At 43.8% G+C, this 22,508-nt stretch overlaps 1 protein-coding gene across 1 annotated transcript in view; it reads left to right on the top strand.

The window, feature by feature from the left end:
* fras1 (Fraser extracellular matrix complex subunit 1) overlaps positions 1–21,581 on the top strand; it is a 402,098-nt gene extending 380,517 nt beyond the window's left edge. Inside the window, exons 52-73 of the mRNA XM_049578302.1 lie at positions 1,662–1,821; positions 2,488–2,656; positions 2,991–3,237; positions 5,318–5,662; positions 6,402–6,562; positions 7,498–7,645; positions 7,765–7,970; positions 8,078–8,234; positions 9,408–9,608; positions 9,695–9,882; positions 10,452–10,727; positions 10,859–11,091; positions 11,187–11,347; positions 11,540–11,754; positions 12,306–12,456; positions 12,770–12,877; positions 13,270–13,429; positions 15,788–15,904; positions 16,011–16,177; positions 16,579–16,784; positions 18,325–18,471; positions 19,518–21,581. Of these exons, the coding sequence (XP_049434259.1) occupies positions 1,662–1,821; positions 2,488–2,656; positions 2,991–3,237; positions 5,318–5,662; positions 6,402–6,562; positions 7,498–7,645; positions 7,765–7,970; positions 8,078–8,234; positions 9,408–9,608; positions 9,695–9,882; positions 10,452–10,727; positions 10,859–11,091; positions 11,187–11,347; positions 11,540–11,754; positions 12,306–12,456; positions 12,770–12,877; positions 13,270–13,429; positions 15,788–15,904; positions 16,011–16,177; positions 16,579–16,784; positions 18,325–18,471; positions 19,518–20,099 (4,505 nt within the window). The 3' untranslated portion in view covers positions 20,100–21,581. The remainder of the gene's footprint in view (positions 1–1,661; positions 1,822–2,487; positions 2,657–2,990; positions 3,238–5,317; positions 5,663–6,401; positions 6,563–7,497; positions 7,646–7,764; positions 7,971–8,077; positions 8,235–9,407; positions 9,609–9,694; positions 9,883–10,451; positions 10,728–10,858; positions 11,092–11,186; positions 11,348–11,539; positions 11,755–12,305; positions 12,457–12,769; positions 12,878–13,269; positions 13,430–15,787; positions 15,905–16,010; positions 16,178–16,578; positions 16,785–18,324; positions 18,472–19,517) is intronic.
* Positions 21,582–22,508: the final 927 nt, after the last annotated feature.

Genomic DNA, 22,508 nt, shown 5'->3' with positions numbered 1-22,508 from the left:
GTACTTTATTCACTCACGTTTTCACCCCTTATCCAGGTTGGTGTTGAATCACATCCTTTTTCCTGAGCTGTAACACCTGATACCAAATTAAAAGTAGATGAGGGCTAAACAGTCACTTAATGCAGTGAAGCGTTTATCTGGGAGTCCTACATTGTACATGTCCTCACAGTGAGAGGGAGGAGGGTTTAGAGGTCAAGAGCACAAGGACAAGACAGAAACTTGACCCCCACATTGCTACTTGTCCACTCCCTGTCTCTTCTTCACTTAAAGTTTTGTTCAAAGGCACCTCAGCAGCCGTGGGAGTGTTTTTTTTCTCTCTCCCAGTTTCACCTTGCCCACGTCTTTCCCAGCCAATTAGCGGTTTGAATCAGCAGTGTTCTCATCACGAGCCTGCTTATCTTCACCTCTAGGCTGCAGCCAGGGATCAATGTCAACGTGCTTTTTGTGAAATGTTGATCCTCTAGGCTGCAGTGCAGCTCGCAAACAGTCACTTTGATGTGTTGCATTCTCCATTTGGAGCTTGTAAACATCATTTCCTTCACGATAACAAATATTCAATAAGTGAAATAAATCCTTACCCTGAGAGAGAGGAAATATGAATAAAGTGAGATTTACTCGTACAGACTGTCAACATTTACTCTCATATTCTGCCATGTTCTTATTCTGCGCTCAGTCTGAGAATGTTTTGAGACGTTCTTGTTAGAGTGTATATTTTTTAGCCAGTGCGGTCCCATTTAGTGCTGTTTCCTCGTCAGCAATGTGAGTGTTTACTCTGATCTTCCTGAAGGTCATTTGAACCTCTTTCGAGCACGGGGACTCTCATCACCCTTTTTTTTTTTTTTTTTTTTTTTTAGCTTTCAGCCCTCAATTACAAATTGATTCCTTTCCTCCGACCTCCTCTGGAAGGTATAAATGAGCAGAAATTGAGAGCCAATGATGGCTTTCATTTTCATTTTCAGGTCTTTTTTCCATTTTTCTCACGTAATGGAAAAAGGCCAGAGGCTGTGAATGATATGGAATCATTATGTCATAGGAAATAGATCCTTTACAAAGATTTTTATTATCAGGATCCAAACCCTGCAGAGACAGACTCTGTTTGGTCATCCTCACAGGTCAGGTCTGAGTCACATGCTGAGTAACGATCAGTGCTAATTGTTTGATAGGACCTTTTTTAAAACGTGGCTCAAACGTGCTGCATTGTTTAAAACATTATTTTGATATCGGAAATATAGCTTGTCTCGTTCTGCAATGACCTGATAATCAACAACAGGTGTTGGTAGTAGTTCAGTAGCTCAGTCCATAGGGACTGGGCTTAGGAACTGGATACTTGCTGGTTTAAGTTCCCATCCAGACCAAGCATGGATTGCGGAATGGTGGCTAGAGAGGCACCAGTTCACCTCCCGGGCGCTGCCGAGGCGCCCTTGAGCGAGGCACTGAAGCGCCTCATCATGGGCAGCCCCCTCACTCTGACATCTCTCCATTTAATGCATGTATAGGTCCTGTTTGTGCATGTGTGTATTTCAGGCCTGTGCGTATATGACAACAGAGTGACGAAAATTGAGTGAAACTGAGTTTCCCCTCTGGGATTAATAAAGTATATGTTCTTCTTCTTCTTCTTCTTCTTCTTCTTCTTCTTCTCCTTCTTCTTCTTCTTCCTGTAGGTGATATCAACCTGGGTCTGATCCGCTACGTGCTGCATCAGGAGAACGTTCAGGAAACCATGGACAACTTCAAGTTCCTGGTCAAAGACAGCAAACCAAATGTGGTCAGCGACAACGTCTTCCACATCCAGTGGTCACTCATCAGCTTCGAGCACAAAAGGTCCGTACCTAAACCGTCACCAAACTCATTGCTTTGTTTTCTTAAGTGCTATATCATAGGCTACTGGACTTGCTTGACTTTCTTAAAGACATTTCACCTCTCATCCAAAAGGCTTCTTCAGTTCTAAGAGACTGGTGTAGCCTCGCGTCACCCGAAGAGCCTGGTTTCTATTCACTCTGAATTTTGTCTGGATTCTGGTTCCGGTCTAGAGAGCGGATGCGGAATTCACCAAATTCACCAAAGTAAAAGTGTTTACCAAAGTAAAACTTTAAATTCTGGCGCACCATCGATTTGGGGTGATGAAAAGTTTCACCGCATTTTTATTAGCTTGGTGCTTTTATTTTGACGGAAAGGCGCATCCATCGAATTCCGGATCCTGTCTCACTCGCCCTGGTTCCGGTTCCTTACCAAAACGGCCACTAACGGCCCCAGACTAGACTGGCGTGTGGGTGTGACTCTGTAACGACTCTGTAAGGGTTCACACCCACACACGGCTTAAAGCCGACTCTCCAGTCCAGTTGCCTACGATATAGCACTTAAGATTACCATGACCTGGATGACTGAATCTTCACCAACATTTTCCAAAAGTCACACCAGAACAAAACTGGCCAGCATCCTTGCTTTTGTTTTTTTAATAACGTGTCACTTCCTCTGATGCTTCCACAGCTACAATGTGAGTGAGAAGGCTGGCACAGTGGCAGTGACGGTGAAGCGGACAGGTAACCTCAACCAGTACGCCATCGTGCTCTGCCGCACTGAACAGGGCAGTGCCAGCCCCACCAGCAGTGCGGGATCCCGTCCAGGCCAGCAGGACTATGTGGAATATGCTGGACAGGTAACCAGTGTCATAATGTTGTCATTTTATTTTCATTTATGTTCAGGAAATTTAAAAAAAAAAAAAAAGCCTTTTCCTTCTTCTGCCTCTGGGTTTGACATGATGTTTTTGAGCTTTTCTTGGTTTAAATTCACTAACTAAGTTAAATAAGTTAAGTATCAGTGATTTGGTAATTACATTTTTAAAGACTATTTTCCAGACTTTCAAGGTGAATGGAATTTTCCGGGTCCAATCATTTGTCTTGAGAACAAAGAGTTTTTAAAGTTGGTGTCTAATATTATTACTAGTCATATGCCGAAATGAGCGACACCACAACTGTCCCGTTAATTCACAGGTACAGTTTGATGAGCGCGAGGACACCAAGGTGTGCACCATAGTCATTAACGATGACAAGGTGTTTGAGGGAACAGAGAGTTTCCATGTGGAGCTGAGCATGCCTGTGTATGCGCTGCTGGGTGGAAACACACGCGCCATCGTCAACATCAACGACACGGAGGACGAACCAACTCTGCAGTTTGATAAGAAGACATACCACGTTAACGAGAGCTCCGGCTTCATCCACGCGCCCATCGAGCGAAAAGGTGAACACTGTACAAACAGCTGTTAACTATTAACCATTTCATTTCCACCTTTTATTTACACAAAATGGACTTCCCATTCTGTTTTTTCCTCACTTATTTGACATATTTTATATATTCTTTGCTTGTTGCAAGACATATTTTAAGGCCATTATATTCTCACACTAAGTGTTAATAGGTTAAAGGTTCTGTATATGACTTTGCAAGCATTAATATAACAGCATATGACTGTGCTATGTTTAGATACAGTGGAGTAAAGGCTCATTTATAAGCCCTGTACTTAGAAAAATAGATAGATCCATTTAAAGCTTTGTAAACATCACTGTCCTCATACAGCCAATAGATGGCGCTAAAGGGCAGAGTCAAATGTTTCACGCAGCAAATAAGGCAACAGTGGAGAAGGTCCTAATAATGTACCTTTTAACAGAGGCAGCATCGTAGACGGTGTTGGTCTGTGAGGCCATTGAATACATCATGACATGTATATCACCGACTCATTCCATTCTAGCATTTTTTAATGCCTTCGTTGTCTCCTAGCACCAACCCTCTGGTTCCCCCCAGGTTAATACCGCTAGCTCTGTCAGCACTGTTGCTCCATTTGCACCATTACTAGCAACATTAGCTGCCAGCCACTGGCTCCGCCACCTCCATTAGGGTGACCATATTTTGATTTCCAAAAAAGAGGACACTTGGCTCGGCCACGTGATAGACTACTTAAATGATACTCTCAGTTTACTCAAAGATGCCTTATAATTTTAATGTATTTAAAGTTTATATGTATGGATAGAAAATTCAGTTATATTACAAAATAATATCTCTCAAAGACAGAAATTCAGATAGGCCCCTATAGATAGGGAACACTTACACACACTAGAGTGTGGCTACCCGATCTGACCCCGACGGATCCCGACGGTAGGCCTACCCGACGAGTCGTTCCAGGTTCGGTCAAAAATGTATAAATTGTATTCGGGCTCGGGTCGGATTCGGTCAGCTTTCAGTGAAAATGTAGTGTAAAAATAAATAAAACCCTATTGTCTGTCCTGTTTTTTGCTTGGGCACTGTTATTTACGTGACAACACCTGAACATAACACACACAGACACACGTTGGCTGTTTGTTTCTCCCTCTCTCCTCGCTGGAAGCCTCAGACCTCCGGCCGCCCGCTCCCTTCTCAAACACGGAGGTCTCCCTCTCCGCAGCTGAGCACCCACGGCGCACGCCCGGCCTGTTAAATAGCCTGTAACCACTGTGTGACACAAACTCAGTGCTTTGGTCATTAAATAATGTCGGGCTTGGTTCGGTTTTCGGACATAACAAATCAGCATGACTGTCGGGTTCGGAAAGGAAAACCAGACATTATCATCAATAATATAATAATAATCATAATAATAGTAATAATAATAATAATAATAATAATAATATAAACATCCCACGGATGCCCCGGACAGGACGTGAAAAGTGGACATGTCCGGGCAAAAGAGGATGTTTGGTCAGCCTCTATGTTGAAAAAGCGTGCAGACAATCTGAATCAGACTGAATCATAGATATTCTCGTGAAAAGCTCCATTAAAGAAAATTGCAGCAAGTTAAACAGCAACGTACTGAATGTACAACCAGCATGAGTGTGATGCGGGTCGACTTCAGTGTCAGGAGCTAAATTGTAATACAGTTGATTCTGCTGTTAAAGACTTTTTATCATATTCGTCGTAACTGATTAGTCAATAAACAGAAAATTAATTGACAAGATTGTTCTAGTTTTAAAACCACTTATCAACCAAAAAGATTTTATCTAGTTCTAGCTTGTTTTCGGAGGGGTGTTACCTGGAAAATGTCAAGTGAGCGTGTTAAAGATAAGGCAAAAACAAAATACAACCAAACTTTTCTGGTGCCACTTAAATCCAAGCAATCATGTCTACAGTTTTGCAGAATGCAGTGAATAAAACCCCTCAGTCAAACTCAGTAAGCTACCTTCATCTTTCAGTATAAGCATGGAACATATTTCAAAGCAATCCAAAGTGCAGAAGAGAAATAGTCGTCAACATATGACCAGCAGTGACCCTCCTCTCTTGCCCTATTTCCACTCAGGTGACACCTCCAGCACCGTGTCTGCTCTCTGCTACACAATCGCCAAGACGGCTCAGGGCAGCAGCCTCCACGCTCTGGAGTCCGGCTCCGACTACAAGAGCCGCGGCATGACCAACGACAACCGCGTCATCTTCGGCCCCGGGGTCAGCATGTCCACGTGTGACGTCAAGCTCATCGACGATAGCGAGTACGAGCTGTCTGAGGAGTTCGAGCTGGTGCTGTCAGACGCCTCGGACAACGCCCGCATGGGGGACGTGATGACAGCCAAGGTTGTCATCGATGGACCCAACGATGCATCGACTGTTACTCTCGGAAACGCCACCTTTACTTTCAGTGAAGATGCTGGTATGAGCTGCTTCTGTTCGCAGAGTGGTTGCATGAGTCTCTTTTCTTTCTGCATTTTCACAGAATTACTTCTGACGTTTTTTTTCTATCCTCAAGAGGAATTATTTTTTCAGATGTCACAGCATGACTGTATTTTCTAAGAGAAATGTGAACATGTAATGATCTCCCTGGGGAAATTAGGGAAGTCCAAGGAAGAGTAAGTCTACAAATTGTCTTTGGAAAGGAAAGTTTCTTAATGGCTCCATCCAAGATCCAAGGGTTTAGCATTAATTTCCTCTTCCCCGACCCTCTTACTACACATGAAACAGAATGTCAACACACTCCCTGAACACTTACTCATCTCATTTGTAGAAACAAGATTATCTTCTTTTTTCTTCCCCAAGTTGGTCTGTAGATTGCAGTGCATGGTATTTTAGTCTAATAATTTATTTTGGAGCAGAGAACATGTTCTGAAGCTGGAAACACGGGACTGAGAGTTACCTCTTTTATTAATTAGCACAGCAGGCTACTGCTTTTACATTAGGTCAGTGTTGCCACACACACTTTTTTGCAATCATTTTAACTTGAAGATTTATATTAATGTCTTCAATTAAAGAAGACTTCTCAAACTAGGGCTGTTGACGGTCACGTAGTGTTTTAGACTTGGTGCTCCTTGTTATCATCTGTAGTTTGAAGATGCAAATCGTGATCATTTCCATTTTATTTACACCTGTGTTACATTCTCATCTCCACACTCCAGGCACAATTGAAATCCCGGTGTTGCGCCAAGGCAGTGACTTGTCCTCTTTGACCTCTGTGTGGTGCGCCACCCGACCTTCAGACCCCCCCTCTGCCAGCCCGGGGGTCGACTACATCCCCAGCTCCAAGAAGGTGGAGTTCAAACCTGGAAGAACTGAGGAGGTAAGGACAGAGACTTCTCACCTACAGCAAAGATACCTGAAAGTTTGCACCAACTGGAACTGCTACAAGCCAAAGACTTTACATTCATGTTTTTGCCTTTTATCTGTCTGTTAATATCTCCTCTTTTAATTTTTTTTTACTCCTTCCCACACTTTTATTTCTCACACCTATGTCTTTTCTAAACCTCATTATGTAAAGCACCTTGAGCTGCCTCTGTGTATGAAATGTGCTTTATAAATAAACTTGACTGACCTCAAAGTGCTAAATTAAAAGCAGCTGGATTTGAATGGGTATAAAGAAGCATCTTCACTAATAGTCTTAAAGATAAACATCTTTACATGGATAAATGTTCAGCTCAAGAAGAACATCTCCTAGAAGCCTCCATTCTAGGAGGCTTTAACCCTTATGACACGGGAGAAAAAGAGCCATGACAGGCGTGACATTTAACACAACAGCATCGGCCTATAGTATGACATATAACGTACATGTTGGAAGCGCTTTTTAAATAATATCAATACTATAACATGACAATAACAATCACTCACTGTCCCTGTTATATGGTGACTGATTTTGTCCTCTGCTTGGAGGGTAAGAAGCTCCTGGATCTCATGTTTTCCCAATTTTTGGACATTGTTAGTTGCTGCTCTTCTTCTTTGAGTTAGCCGCTAACTGCTGCTAGCTGCTTTTTAAATCTCCCGGCAGTGGATCGCACACATGGTCCCATCCTGCCAGCTGTCCCTTTCACACAGACATCGATTGGGCAACCCTGTACCTCCGTTTTGCGATTGTACCGTTTATACAGAACGGCAAGGCAGAATAATGGTGCAACATACCCGCCTTGAACAGGCTGTGTAAAAGGGGCTGTTAAACCAACAGACCTGGCCCAGGACACCTGCAGAAACCTTGCTAACACTCTGGCCTCCTGTTTTTTACAGACCTGCAGTTTGACCATCATGGACGACATCCAGAATCCATCCATCGAAGGATCTGAGTCGTTTGTGGTGTTCCTCAGTTCTCCTCAGGGTGCTGTCCTCCAGGAGCCCTATGAAGCCAACGTCGTCATCACTGACACCTTCCAGGACAGTACGTACACACAGCAATGTCACTTAAAATCAAATATGCATTTCATTTTTTTATTTAAGGCCTCTCACATACCTCGCAGACATCATCAGCTTTCTCACTGCTATCAACACTTCTCTTAGTTCCCAGCATGCAGTTTGAGAAGAGCGCCTACACTGTGAAGGAGAAAGACAGCGTTCTTCACATCCCCATCATCCGTACGGGTGACCTGTCCTTCAAGTCATCGGTGCGGTGTTTCACTCGCACCATGTCAGCCATGGTGATGGATGACTTTGAGGAGAGGAGGAACGCTGACGAGTCTCGAATCACTTTCCTCAAAGGAGAGAAGGTAGAGTTTAGTCCAATGTGTTTATCTAAAGTAGATTAAGTGTGATTTTATCTTTTTTTGTCAGTGAATCTGCCCATTAATATATTTTTTGTGTTTTTGTTTTCCAGGTAAAAAACTGCACTGTTCACATCAACGATGACTCTGTTTTTGAGCCAGAGGAGGAGTTCCAGGTGCATCTTGGGACACCGCTGGGTGACCACTGGAGTGGTGCCATGGTGGGCGCCAGCGACATTGTCACCATCACCATCACCAATGATGAAGATGGTAAGCAGACGCCTCATACAGAAAATAGTTTACTGGTTTATAGATGTAGTCTCACTCATCACTGATTGTTGAACTTCTGTGGCACCTCAGTTTTTGTTCCAGAGACAACATTTAATTTGTCCTCTTGCACCAGCCAGCTCATGAAAGTCATACATCATGGTTTGAGTGTATTTATCAAGAAGTTAGAGTGTTGTTTGCACGTTCTTAAACTTTTGAAATGATATCAGATTTCCACAATTTGTGTTCAGCTCACATAGAGATGGAGTGGAGATATTAGAAACAGCACTCAGCATAACACGATACAATTCAGCAACACCGCAAACTACGGCCTCCAAAAATGATCATACAGCTCCGTCCTTACAACAGTTTCAACAAAAACTAAACCTTCATGAAGAATGATTTATTGCAGGACATTTGTCTGGACTGCAGTAGTTATATCTAGGTGTATCTAATAAAATGGCAATTGAGGGGCAAATTCATAAAAGGATCGTGCGGCCTATACAGACAAAAAACCTGCACACATAAGGCAAAAAGAAAGAATTGTCAAAGCACTTGCAAAGAATGAAATGAACCTCTAACTGCAGTGCCAGGCAAATAGTGTCTCGGTGCTCCTGTGATATTTGCACGTATTTAAATATGATAATATGCATACACTTGGAGCAAAGGTGGCGCCTTTCTACGAAAAAGAGTCTCATTGCAAAAACAGTCCAATTCACAGATGAGCGCTAATAGCCACACACTTAGCATGTTCAGAGAGGTGGTGGTAACTGAATCGCACTGACAGACTGGGATATGAAATTAATACACATTTAAAATCCTTCTCTGAAGTTTGGAGGAATGCCTCTGGATCTGACGCCCACGCTCTGAAAGTTTCTGTTGTTCTGCCATTTATATTTTGCCAATAATAATTCCAATTACCAGCAAAAGAGCACATTGCACTCATCTGCAAAACTTCATGGGCATGTTTGTGCTGTAATATGCAATATGCAATATCATTTGTGAATTGGACCTTGAGATGAGGCTAATAGCAGTTGCAAGTGATGCACATTTCAGTGGCCAAAATCCATTTTTTGTGAATTTGCCAGTGAGTATATTGCTTAACATGCATATCACACAGTCAGTGATATACAAGTAACCACCACTGTGACCTTTCATCCTCTTCTGCTGCTGCAGCTCCCACCATTGAGTTTGAGCAGGCGTCCTATCAGGTCAGAGAGCCTCCTGGTCCCGATGGCATCGAGGTGCTCAACATCAAGGTGATCCGTCGAGGGGATCTGGACCGAACCTCCAAGATCCGCTGCAGCACCCGGGATGGATCGGCCCAGTCTGGAGTCGACTACAATCCCAAGAGCCGAGTGCTTAAATTCACCCCTGGTCGGTGCTGAAAATTCATATCTGACTAGTACAAAGAAAGAGATTCTTTTTTTTTTTTTAACTCCTCTCTTTGCCTCCCTCCGTAGGGATGGACCACATCATGTTCAAGGTGGAGATTCTGTCCAATGAGGACAGGGAGTGGCACGAGTCCTTCTCATTGGTCCTCGGCCCTGACGACCCTGTGGAGGCGGTGCTCGGGGAGATCACCATGGCAACGGTGACCATTCTGGACCAGGAGGCCTCGGGCAGCCTCATCCTCCCCGCCACGCCTATTGTAAGAAATGCTAAACATGTTATAGTGCCATAACTAATTCATCCGGTCTGCATTATCTGATGATAACAAACAAACACAGAGCAGCGTTAAGACGTGCAGCAGGAGCAGTGGGACAAACTGCTACAGGATGTGTCTGAAGCAGCTCTGTTAAGGATTCTGGTGACTTGCTTACTGGTTTGTTTTCGACAGAGAAAGTTGGCTTGTATCTGAGTGTTCAGCATGTTTGTAGCACTTAGAGAGATTGACGCCAGAAACCAGAAACATCTCCACTCCTGGGAAAAGCTCTGCTCTCCTCTCCTACATATTCAGCAGCTCCAGCAGGAAACATGGGCAGCATTTCCCTTCAGGCGTTCGTTCACAGCATTTTACACTTCTTATGCAATTAACCAAAACCACTTCCACTGTGTACAGCTATGTTCACATGGCATATTATTATGGGGTGCGTGATTTTACCCCAAATGCCTTTTAGTACCTCAGCAGGGGTCCCATCTCGTGCAGTGTTTGTGTGTCTGTATCATGTTGAAATAAAGAAATCAACTTCATCAGTTCCCATCCTGCTTCCTCCTCAGGTGGTCTCTCTCGCCGACTACGATCACGTCCAGGAGGTGACCAAAGAAGGCAGCAAGAAGACGCCCTCTCCAGGTTACCCTCTGGTGTGTGTCACCCCCTGTGACCCTCACTACCCCAAGTATTCGGTGATGAAGGAGCGCTGTGAGGAGGCCGGCATCAACCAGACACAAGTTCACTTCTCCTGGGAGGTGGCGGCACCCACTGACACCAGCGGCGCCCGGTCCCCCTTCGAGACAGTCACAGACACAACCCCGTACACCAGCGTCAACCATATGGTGCGATCTGAAATGGAATCGTTTAGTGTTAGAGATGGTGTTATAACTTCTATCTAGTGACACACATTAAACCTCCTTAAAATTTCAATGCAATGTCTCTCATGTCTCGTCCCCTCTGCTGTCTCTCTCAGGTCCTGGACAGTATTTATTTCAGCCGCCGCTTCCACGTTCGCTGCGTTGCTCAGGCCAGAGATAAGGCGGGTCACCTTGGAACACCGCTGAGGAGCAACATCGTCACCATCGGCACAGACGGCTCCATCTGCCACACGCCTGTTACCACGGGAACCGCCAGGGGCTTCCAGGCTCAGTCCTTCATCGCCACGCTCAAGTACCTGGATGTCAAGCACAAGGAGCACCCCAACCGGTGAGTAGGAACCGGTGGATGGTCGCTTTTTGGATAAAAGTCTCAACTAAAACTTAATGAATTGTTTGTTAATGTCTTTATCTGTTCCTGTGTAGTATCCATATCTCAGTGCAGATCCCCCATCAGGACGGCATGCTCCCCCTGGTGTCCACCATGCCTCTGCACAACCTGCACTTCCTGCTGTCAGAGTCCATCTACAGGCAGCAGCATGTCTGCTCCAACCTTGTTACCCTCAAAGACCTGCAGGGTGTCTCCGGTCAGTCACACAGACACACACATGGATCTCCCGTGAATTCCCTTAACCTGAGCTACTTGTAATATGCTTTACCTTGTGCACTGCATTAGAATGGTGCTTAAACTTTTACCAGATCTTTGTTTAGATAAGAAATTATAATTATCTGTGATCATGACACAAAGATTCCTCACTAATGCAAACATTCTCCCACAGAGACAGGCTTCCTGGACGACATTTCTTATGACAGCATCTCTCTGGGGCCGGGATACGACCGCCCCTACCAGTTCAACCCCAACGTCCGGGAGGCCAAGAGCATCCAGCTGTACAAGCACCTTAACCTCAAGAGCTGCATCTGGACCTTTGACGCCTACTATGACATGACGGAGCTCATTGACGTCTGCGGGGGCTCTGTTACAGCTGATTTCCAGGTAAACAGTTCAGTAAACGGCCAGTTCTTTGTGTGACTGCCAGATACAAATTGTTTGTGTCACTGCAAATTAAAAAATGTCTAAAATGGTTCATTAGAGCTTCTAAACTCTGTTACAGACACCTTGACCAAGTAGCTTTCCAGCCTGATCTGTCACCTAAAGATGTGTAGTTGGTATATTTCAGGCTACGACGATCTTTGTCGTCAGATGGAAATCTAAGTCTGGACTAACAACATAATAATGTTGGTAAAACTCCACTTGAGGTCTCACCTTTTAGGGGCTTTGGACCACAGTCCTCATAATCAGACGATTGATCAGCTGCCATGAAACATTACATGTTCAAACTTTCCATTATTCTGAGCACTTGTTCATGTTTGCCTAAAATTTGAGTCTGAAAGTCTGCTCTTGTCCTTGTGAACAACATGTGACATGCAGTACCATCAGAAGTAATTGGGTCTTCTCAGTAGAGGTTCAAACCCTGATGTGACCCTCTGAGGGGTCCCAGCCCGCAGGTGGAGAACCAACATTAAAGCCTGCTGTTGTTCTTCCAGGTTCGGGACTCGGCTCAGTCCTTCCTGACGGTGCAGGTTCCTCTCTACGTGTCCTACATCTATGTGACGGCACCGAGAGGCTGGGCCTCTCTGGAGCATCACACAGAGATGGAGTTCTCCTTCTTCTACGACACCGTGCTGTGGAGGACAGGTCAGGACCAAACACAGCAGAGAACTGAAATATAAACTGGAAAATAAGTGTCCCGCTATGGTTTTGCTCCTTCGTGTAGTGTCTCTTCTTACATTGGATCTAAGACAGTAGATACAAAATGAAAATATACAACTTTTCATAGTTGGCATGTTTTCTTTTTCATTTAATATTAAATGAGGTGCACTGGTCATTATTTGAAATTATTATTATCCAATTTTGTTGTTTAATTTATCTGATCAGTGTTGCAGTTCTGCATTAATCTTAATTTGACCTCTGACCTCTGACGTTATTGGCTGGTGTTTTCTGCGTACAGGTATCCAGACCGACAGCGTCCTCTCAGCCAGACTGCAGATCATCAGGATCTACATCAGAGAGGACGGGCGACTGGTGATTGAGTTCAAAACCCACGCCAAATTCAGAGGTCAGTTCACAGCACCCACCATATTTCATTTCAGATGTGAAGGGCTGTCCACATCAAGAACAATAACTTTAACGAAGCGAGCATCCACTCTGCTTAACGATGGCATTCTGTAAACAGAGGTGACAGGCACGGGCTGCACGCTCCAGCTGTGTCGGCCTGTAAATTCGGACAGTCATCAAATCGCTCTTAAGGTGATCCCAAGGATATCATTTGTGCTGCTGTCTGTCTTGGCTGTATTTTTTTGTCTCTTGTCTTATTAATACCACAAATATACTTCATTGTCCTTGTTCTGGACTAATAGATGAAGAGCAGTTTCAGCCAGTCATCCTCCACTTCAGAGCATAACAACTCATATCTCTGTCTAATTTCTCTTCCATTATTTCTTCCTCCAGGTCAATTTGTCCTCGAACACCACACTCTGCCGGGCCACAAGTCCCACCTGATGGCTCCCGACCACCTCGGAGGCATCGAGTTCGACATTCAGCTGCTGTGGAGCGCTCAGACCTTTGACTCCCCGTACCAGCTGTGGAGAGCCACCAGCTCTTACAGCAGGTCAGTCAGTTCATACACAGCCACAATCAGAGAGAGTGAAAGAGGATGCACTGATATTTTACAGTTCAGCTGGAGGGGGATAATGATAGTGGAAGTTTTACTGCAAAGTTGCTCCAGGATTTAGCAAAACTTTCAGACTGTCACCACCTTGCAGATATTAGTTGAATCTACTTAAAGGGCCAGTGTGTAATATTTGGCATGGTTTATTGTCAATCTGAATCTGAATCTGAATATTCTACCCATTAATATGTTTATATAAGTGTATAATCACTATAAAATCAAATTCGTTTGGTTTTCGTAGCCTTATAGTTATGCTTTTATATATATATATATATATATATATATATATATGTGTATATATATATATATATATATATATATATATATGTATAGCAAGGGCCTTGCATTAGAGAGGTCGCCATCTTGCGCCGCCATGTATGTAAGGCAGCCTGAGTGGACAATCCAGCCAGCCAGAGAACGCGTTTCGCGTGTATAAATAAACCAACGAAGACAGGAAGGAAGGAAGAAGGAGGAGGAAACAGCAGAGAGTGTTAGTAGTTTGTCGATAGAGAGTAGTAAAAAGTTTTTTTAGTTATTAAGTTTGCGAATGGACCACACTTACCACGCAACAGGAGAGAATGAACCCGAACCGTCATCTGCAAGGAAAAGAAGACGCAACTTCACTCCTTGTGATGCACTCTCTGTGGCGCTTTTCCTCCTATCTCCCCAACGATGGCAGCATTAGCACCGAATCCCATTCTGTGCTGCAAAATGTTTGCGGAGGATTCAGCCTCTCTTCTCGCCCGCTCAGCATCTAAGTTCCTCATCTGTATGCTCCTGCTCAAACAGGTACGGCTCTGGGTCTGTGTCCGCTACAAGAAACTCTTCAAAATCGCGTTCAAAGTCGTCCATTGCAGCTACTATAGTCCGGAGATATTGCTAGGCTAAATAAACAGCTGAGCTCTGTTTACAGGCTACGCTGTCAGTCAGTGTGCGGGCTGGAGATTGGTGGAGCAGAGAGGGGAGGGGGTACCCACTAGGTATTGTAAACGAGTATGTGTGTATGAAGTGTGTGTGTTACGCTAGAAGAGTCAGAGTTTGGGACAGAGTCTTTTACCCCCTGGAGTGTTACCGGAGTTTTTGGAGTGCTCAAATAAACGGGCCTTTTTCCCGAATGCTCCTCTGGTCTCCTGCTCGTGAGGGATTCATTACAATATCATAACATGGTTTAGATTTCTAAATAAATATTCACCTCGTCGCTAGATAGACCTACTCCTGAAAAACTCGTGTCTGCGCAAGGCTTTTTGTCCCTACAAGGCCACCGTCATTTACCCGACGGGAGGGGTGAGCGAGTGAGCCCTGCAATCTAGAATTTGACCACTGATGTCACTGTTTTCAACCCATTTTACACACTGGCCCTTTAAAGTTTTTCAAAATGCAGTGTCATCCAGCCAAGGGTCACAGTAGCCAGAAACAATTCAAACTACATGAGAAGACAGAGAAGTAGAAGAAGTTTGAGGCTGATATTATGTCTGCTGCAGAGAGTCTCAGAGGGCTCCTTACGGAACAACACAAATTGATTCTGTGGAAATACTGAAATGATATTTCAACTTCTGAAAGACCAAGAAGGTTTTGATCTGTTTAGATCAACCCTTGAGGCTCAGACACACCAAACTGACTTCAGAGAAGTAGTGGCAACAAAGGCCCACCGCTGTGTTGCCTGACGCCATTGTGTCTCGGCTGAAAAGTTGCACATGACACTGCAAAGACTACAGCCAACGTCGAACCAGCACGAACGTTCTGTGCCTGCACACAAGCAGACGGCGGTAGTTTGTTATCGTCATTCAAAAGGGGAAACAGGAAGACTGCCTTGACGCTAGTTAGTCGGTTAGCACATTAACAACATAATCCAGTGCTGACGGAACAAAGCATATTTACCGTATGCTGATAAACAGTAACACAAACAAAACGTTTCTGCTAAAGAGCTCGATGGGTAAAGAAAAATAGTCTTACCTTATGTAACAAGTTTGTTTTGGTCCCACTCCCTCTTGACTTTAGCTCTTTGTTTACTTTCCTCATTTCTGTATCTCGCCTGGTGCACTGAGCTGAACTGCCAGTCAGAGTGACTTAATTCACCAGTGGGCTAGGCCGTCACTGTTGCCAAGTCAACATGCTGAATCGGCAAAAAAAATAAGCCAACAGGGGCCAACAAGGGCCAACGAGGCAGGACTCACCGCAGCAACTAGGGCGACAGACTGATTGTTGCTTGGTGTGGCAGGGTCTTTAGTTCCTTCATTTGACCTCACAGTGCCTGGTGATAATCATTTGTGTTGTCTTTCTGTGTGTATTCCTCAACAGGAAGGACTATTCTGGAGAGTACACCGTCTTCTTGGTCCCCTGCACCGTCCAGCCCACTCAGCCCTGGATCGACCCCGGGGACAAACCTCTGTCCTGCACGGCTCACGCTCCAGAGAAGTACGTCCCTGCTGGAATCCTGTGTTTAAAAGTGACATATTCTCTTCTACCAATAAAAGCACAGCAGGTCACTTGAATCCTGAACTGTGTTGTTGTTCTCTGACAGGTTTCTGGTGCCGATCGCCTTCCAGCAGACCAACCGGCCCGTTCCTGTGGTTTACTCCCTCAACACGGAGTTCCAGCTGTGTAACAACGAGAAGGTGTTCATGATGGACCCTGCCACCGCTGACGTCTCTATGGCTGAGATGGACTACAAGGGAGCATTCTCCATGGGTATGACAGAGGGGTTAGAGTATAACCTTCTAAAAACAGCCTTTATAAAAGTAATTAAAGAGCATTAAGCTGCTTTTTTGTTCAACTGAATTTTAAGAAATTCCCTGCCAACCTCTCGTAAATTTGTCACAATACTCTGTCCGACTATTTTAAATTTTTCTGACTAAAGATGGCAGACATGGTGAATTATTTGATGAAAGATTTGCAGTGAGCAGTGGATGTGAAGAAGTTAATGTGATGACTAACTAAGAGGTTCTAACCAATACACCAAGATAATGTTGTAATACTCACTTAATTCAAGTCACAGATGAAGACGCTTTGAGGTTTAACGCAGCCCAAACACACATTTTCATGCACATGTACTAATAAAAGAAAACCTGTGCCTCTGCTGCCCCCCGCAGGTCAAACTCTGTACGGCAGGGTGCTGTGGAACCCTGAGCAGAACTTGAACGCAGCCTACAAACTGCAGCTGGAGAAGGTGTACCTCTGCACCGGCAGGGACGGATACGTTCCCTTCTTTGACCCCACGGGGACACTGTACAACGAGGGGCCGCAGTACGGCTGCATCCAGCCCAACAAGAACCTCAAACACCGCTTCTTACTGCTGGTACAAATATTTATGTTTTCTTGTATTTACTCTGGTGTGCGGTGCATGTTTAGAGAGTGTCATTCAAAATGCATGATATGTCTGCCTGCCTGGGGGTAAATATCATTACCAAGATCATTATTAAATATTAAATAGCAACATATTGAGGATTCAGAGTGTGTTATCACTTGGCCTGAGAACTCCAGTGTTCAGATAATAAACAGGTTTTACATAACAACCAGAGAAGTTCTGGATAAACAAATAAAGGCCGGGAACAAAGGAGAATAAAACACAATTACTTGCATGATGGTTGTCATGATAAAATTAACTTAATGTACATTTCCAAAGCATTAATCCATCAGTATAACTTTTAGAGTCTGACTTTCTAATCAGACTTCCTGCTGTCATTTCACAATAAAATTGGAGGCATTTGTTTGCTTGAGGCATTTTAATGTGAAACATTTACAGTAAATGTCAAGTTATTACAAGAAAACAGCAAAAACACTGAAATAACATGATTACTGGGAGAAATTTTAAAAATAGGTCGACAAAAATATGATTAAATATACTAATATATACTACGAAATAGGGAAATTAGAAACAAATGACTGTCTCATATAAAAGCCTGTGTGTTTTCTTAGTTGAACGACAGGCTCTGTCCACAGTTGGAGAGTCCACGGCCCTCCCTGGCCTTCAGGGAAATTGTTGCTCAGGAAAAAAACCAGGCTGCCGCAGCTGGAGCAAAGATGCAACCACAACATTTTCATAAAATGGATGCTGAACACTTAGAATTTAAAGGGAGAAGCTCTGATGGATGACTTTTTATCTGCATATTATGCTTTTTTAATTTCTTTCTTTCAAAGAGAACTAAACATTTGATTCAGCTTGAAGCAATCAGTTTACAGTGAATGTCCAAGTGTACCAAGAGCGTTTGTGTCTGTCTCTAAACAGCTGCTGATTATTTCTGTTCAAAGGTCTTATATCTGTTAAGATTATAATCAGACATTATTATTATTATATTATTATTATTATTATTATTATAAGACATTTTTGTTGAAAACCATCAACTTAATTTACGTTTTGTAGAACTATTACCCTCAAGATAAAAAAGAGCATTTCAGATTCTCCTCTGATTTATTGGCTTCAGATGACCTAAGATAACCTCACTCTTCCTGTAATGTTATGCCTGTACACAGCAGGTGAACATCCCCCCCATAGAGACAAACACACACACACAAAGAGCTTCCTTTTTTTACCTGCCGCACCAGTCTGACCAGATTTTTATGAAGATATTCAAAGCCTGCGGGTTATTTAAATCACTGAAGTCCTTCACCATGTAAATTGTGTTTCTGGTGCCTGGTTGTTGTCATGATGTGCAGCATGATGTGCACTGTAATACTTTTCCAGTTTCACTACATAGAGCCATTGGTTGAATTTCAAAGTGGTGTGTCACTTCCAACAGATTAAATAGAATAACCCTGACTTGCAATGAAAAGAAAACTTTGTAAGGTAGCAACTTAAGTTTGATTTTGATTATCTTCTCTTCGTGTTTGCTCTGCAGGATCGTAAACAGCCCGACGTTTGTGACAACTTTTTCCACGACGTTCCCTTCGAGGCTCACTTTGCCTCAGACATCCCCGAGCTGCAGTCCATGACCGCCATGCCGGGCGTCGACGGCTTTACAATGAAGGTCGATGCTCTCTACAAGGTGTGTGGAACCAGCCTGCACTGCAGCTGTGTCATGTGTTACAGTGCTGTGTTTCTTCGTGAATTTTAATTTCACAGAATGTTACATACCATTTCAGTTTCACAAAGTAGAAATTTTCCGTTCTTGTTTGGTTAATTTCTATTCCTTACTCCCGGCAAGAGAATTTTCGACAATCAGAGGCATCATTGGAAATGTTACCTAGTTTCAGGTTTGTCATGGGTGGCAGCCAGACCAGAACAATATAGGTCTGTTTGAGTTTAAACTTCGGCAAAGTATGAATCAGTTTTAACCATATTATTTTCTTAAGAGAGACAGAAAAGACATTTCATTTAGTATGGGGACATGTGGCCGAGGCCACCATACAAGGTGCCAACTGCTACTCAGTTTTTAACAAACTCACACGCTGATGGAACATTCATTGGGAGCAACTTTGGGTTCAGTATCTTGCTCCAGGATACTTCAACGTGCAGACTGGAGGAGCTGGGGATCAAACCACTGACCTTCCATTTAGTGGATGACTCACTCAACCTCCTGAGCCACAACCACAGCTACCAGCCCTGTAAATTAGGGGCCGTGCACATGCCTCGTCTTTAACCACCCAGAAAACGAGAGGTGGGGCTCTAGGCGCTAGTCTTATGCCCCTTTTTTTACGCCAGCTTTCAAGAGCGCAGCGGCAGGTTGCGTCTTAGGTGGCTAAGCAACCTTAACAAGCACCGTATAGCCGATTTTCCTGAAATCATTTAACAGGTCATTGAATGTGAAATTACAGTGTATACTGTGATTTTCTGAATGTTCTTAAGAGAAAATGAATGTGAAAACAATCCATCAAGATCAGCTTAAGCTTTATCCTGGGGGAAATTGTTGTGCAGCAGTTGCAGAGTAGGAAGGGGGCCCCTAATATATAGAGTGCAAATTGAACTAAGTATGAACAATGAAGGTCATTGTGAGGTGCAAAACCAAACGTACACAATGCCAGAAATGTAAACAGGTTATTAGAGGGTTCTCTCAGTAGCTAACACCCTCCTTCTCTCTCTGTTGATCGACAGGTGGAGGCGGGGCACCAGTGGTACTTGCAGGTGATTTATGTGATCAGCCCAGAGTCACGCTCCAGCCCCAGGATCCAGCGCTCGGTCACCTATCAGCTGAGCCGTCCTAAACGTGACCTGGTGGATCGTAGCGGGCGTCTGACGCTGGATGAGTCCCTGATCTACGACAATGAGGGTGACCAGGTGAAGAACGGCACCAACATGAAGTCGCTCCGCCTGGAGGCCGGGCCCTCCGCCTCCTTCAACGCCCACGTGGGCAGCTCAGTGGGCGGGGGCGTGGCCGCCGTCACCCTGCTGGTCCTTGTACTACTGGCCGCCTGCTTCCTCTTCCGCCGCTGCCGACGGTCGGCCAAGAAGAAGAGCAAGAAGGCTCAGAAATCGTATGAAGAGTATCCGCTCAACACCAAGGTGGAGGTGTGTATGGACAAATGTGTGGAGAAGAACTTCAGCACCAAACACTGCACCGTGAGAAACATCAACATCCTCAACCGCAACCAGGAGCCCAACAGCAAGGCCAAGGTCAAACAGGTCAACCTGGAGGTCAAACTCCACAACAACCTCAACGACGGCACTGAGGTCTGAAACACTGACGAGGAAGAGGAGAGGAGAGGAAGAGGAGGAAGTGAAATTTTAAAAGAAAAGGTATTTTCTAAAAGAGAGTTTGTACTTAAGGAACGAGATGTTTGTTAATGTATTTTTGTACCACTTTGAAAAAGGGAAGAGTGTGACGTGCAGACAGCTACGCAGCGTTTTAATCATTTTGCAACTGGGCTACCTCAGGAATCCACAAACCACTCAGCTGCGTCAAACAGCCAAAACACCTGCAGCCAATCATCCAAACCGTCATTAATCTCATCACTGTTTTACTTGACATTTACGTCCTCTTTAGCACCAAAATGGTGACCGGTAGCTCAGACACTGGTGATTGTTTCTACGAAAACACTTCTCTGCTGTATCGAGTCATTTCACTGCTACTAAATGTCACTACTGTGGAGTGGTGGTCGGTGTACAAGTCCTCCTGTATCTGCATTTATCCTTCAGTTATCAGATATATTAACTCTAAAAGCTCTGATTTAACAGAACAAAACTTTTCCCGTGGAGCGACTTCTACATCGGCTGCTTCTGGCTGCTGTGAAAGTATTAAGCACAAACAGTGTGCTGCTAGCGCCCGAGGCCGAATGAGTGCAGAGTGTAAATAATAACAAAAATGAATGATACCTATTCAAGTGCAATTATGCCATAACTTTTGTTAATCCTTCCCTCATGAGCAGGAACTTTGTTTGCATTTTTTTTTTAAAAAAACGTGTGTATCAAGCCTTACTTAGAGACATTTGTACTGTCACGTTGAACAAACAGATAATTCTTCTTGTTTCAACACAGATTCTTATTTTTGTTGTCTGTACTGTACTCTGATAGCTGCCAATATTAAGTGCCATGCAGTATTTTCTCATGAATTTCAAAACAAATCATCCAAAGTGTTTTTTTTCTTTTCCAAGAGTGAGAAAGTGGAGCTTTCCATGTGATTGTAACAAATCAGATGCCGCCGTATTGGATAACAGAGGTTTCGATCCCGTCCACATGACTGAGTGCTTTAGCCTTACTACTGTCCTAATGGAAATCATCACTTTTTAAAAATGATGTATTTTATAAGAGATGTGTGTCTACCTGCCTTCGTTCCGCCCAAAGACACAAAATCCCTCCTTTATTTTTTAAATGTTTTTTTTTCTCTCATCTGTGTATTATCATGTATTATCTTTATGTTACGCTCAGCTACTGATGTACCCATGATGTTAAAGGAAATGTTTGTAAGTGTATGACACTGGTTGGAGAGCACTGCAAAAAGAAAAAAATGTGAGATGTCGACATGTTGTCTTTCTCTCCATTCGTCTCTCCCTGATCCCGCCTCCTGTCTTCTTTCAACTGTGTGCCTATCGAAACAACACGGGAACAGGAAATTATGGGAAATAACAATATATTTTTGGTGCTATCATTTTGTGGAAAATAACTACGATGCTATCAACATGATGCCTGTATTTGGTGCCTTTTTTAGTAATAAAAAAATGTTGAAACTTACGATTGTTTACTCATTCATTCATTTTCTGTAATCGCTTATCCTATTAAGCATCACAGGGAGGCTGGAGCCTATCCCTGCTGACTTTGGACAGGTCACCAGACTATCACAGGGCTGACACATAGAGACAGACAACCATTCACACTCACATTCACACCTACGGACAATTTAGAGTCAACAATTAACCTGCATGTCTTTGGACTGTGGGAGGAAGCTGGAGCACCTGGAGGAAACCCACGCTGACACAGGGAGAACATGCAAACTCCACACAGAAGGGCTCCCCACCCTGGGGTCGAATCAGGAAGCCTCTTGCTGTGAGGCGACAATGCTAACCACTGCACCACCGTGCCGCCTTCACTTATGGTTGTCTTATATTTAATGTCTATTCATGATTGTTGATTCTTCTCACTTAATTTTGGGGGGAAATAGAAATAGAAAATAAAATCTGACATCTGTGAAAAAGTTTTTTGCTTTAATTTATTGTGAAGTAAATGTTGATTGCACAGTTTAATGACAACAGAATAATGACACCACCCATGTTCAGGTTCCCTGCAAGCCTTGTTTCAATATGCAGCTCTGTCTGCCACTGGGTACGATCCCTGGCAAAATTAAGGCTTGGTGTATGGCACAAAAGAAGTGCGTCAACCATTGTGCAACCTACACAAGGAGAGGAGAGCACTTTTGTTTCCCCAGTAGCCATCCCCAGTTACCTGAGTATCACAGTGGAACAACCACAGTAACTGTCGGGAACAAAATGTAATGTTTCCTGTGTTGTTGGTCGTTGCTCAGCTCACAGGAAAGTGATCCAGTTGTATTTGCCACAGTGGCGGCAACAATTGTACAACTTGGACATGCTAGGGGAGGAAAAGCTGTCACAATTTCTTTGTTTTGTGCATGGTTTGATACGAATATTTCAAAGG

This window comes from Epinephelus fuscoguttatus, linkage group LG6, assembly GCF_011397635.1.
Source record: "Epinephelus fuscoguttatus linkage group LG6, E.fuscoguttatus.final_Chr_v1".
Classification (NCBI taxonomy): domain Eukaryota; kingdom Metazoa; phylum Chordata; class Actinopteri; order Perciformes; family Serranidae; genus Epinephelus; species Epinephelus fuscoguttatus.
The sequence above is the reverse complement of the archived record's forward strand: the minus strand, read 5'-3'. Positions and strand labels throughout refer to the sequence as shown.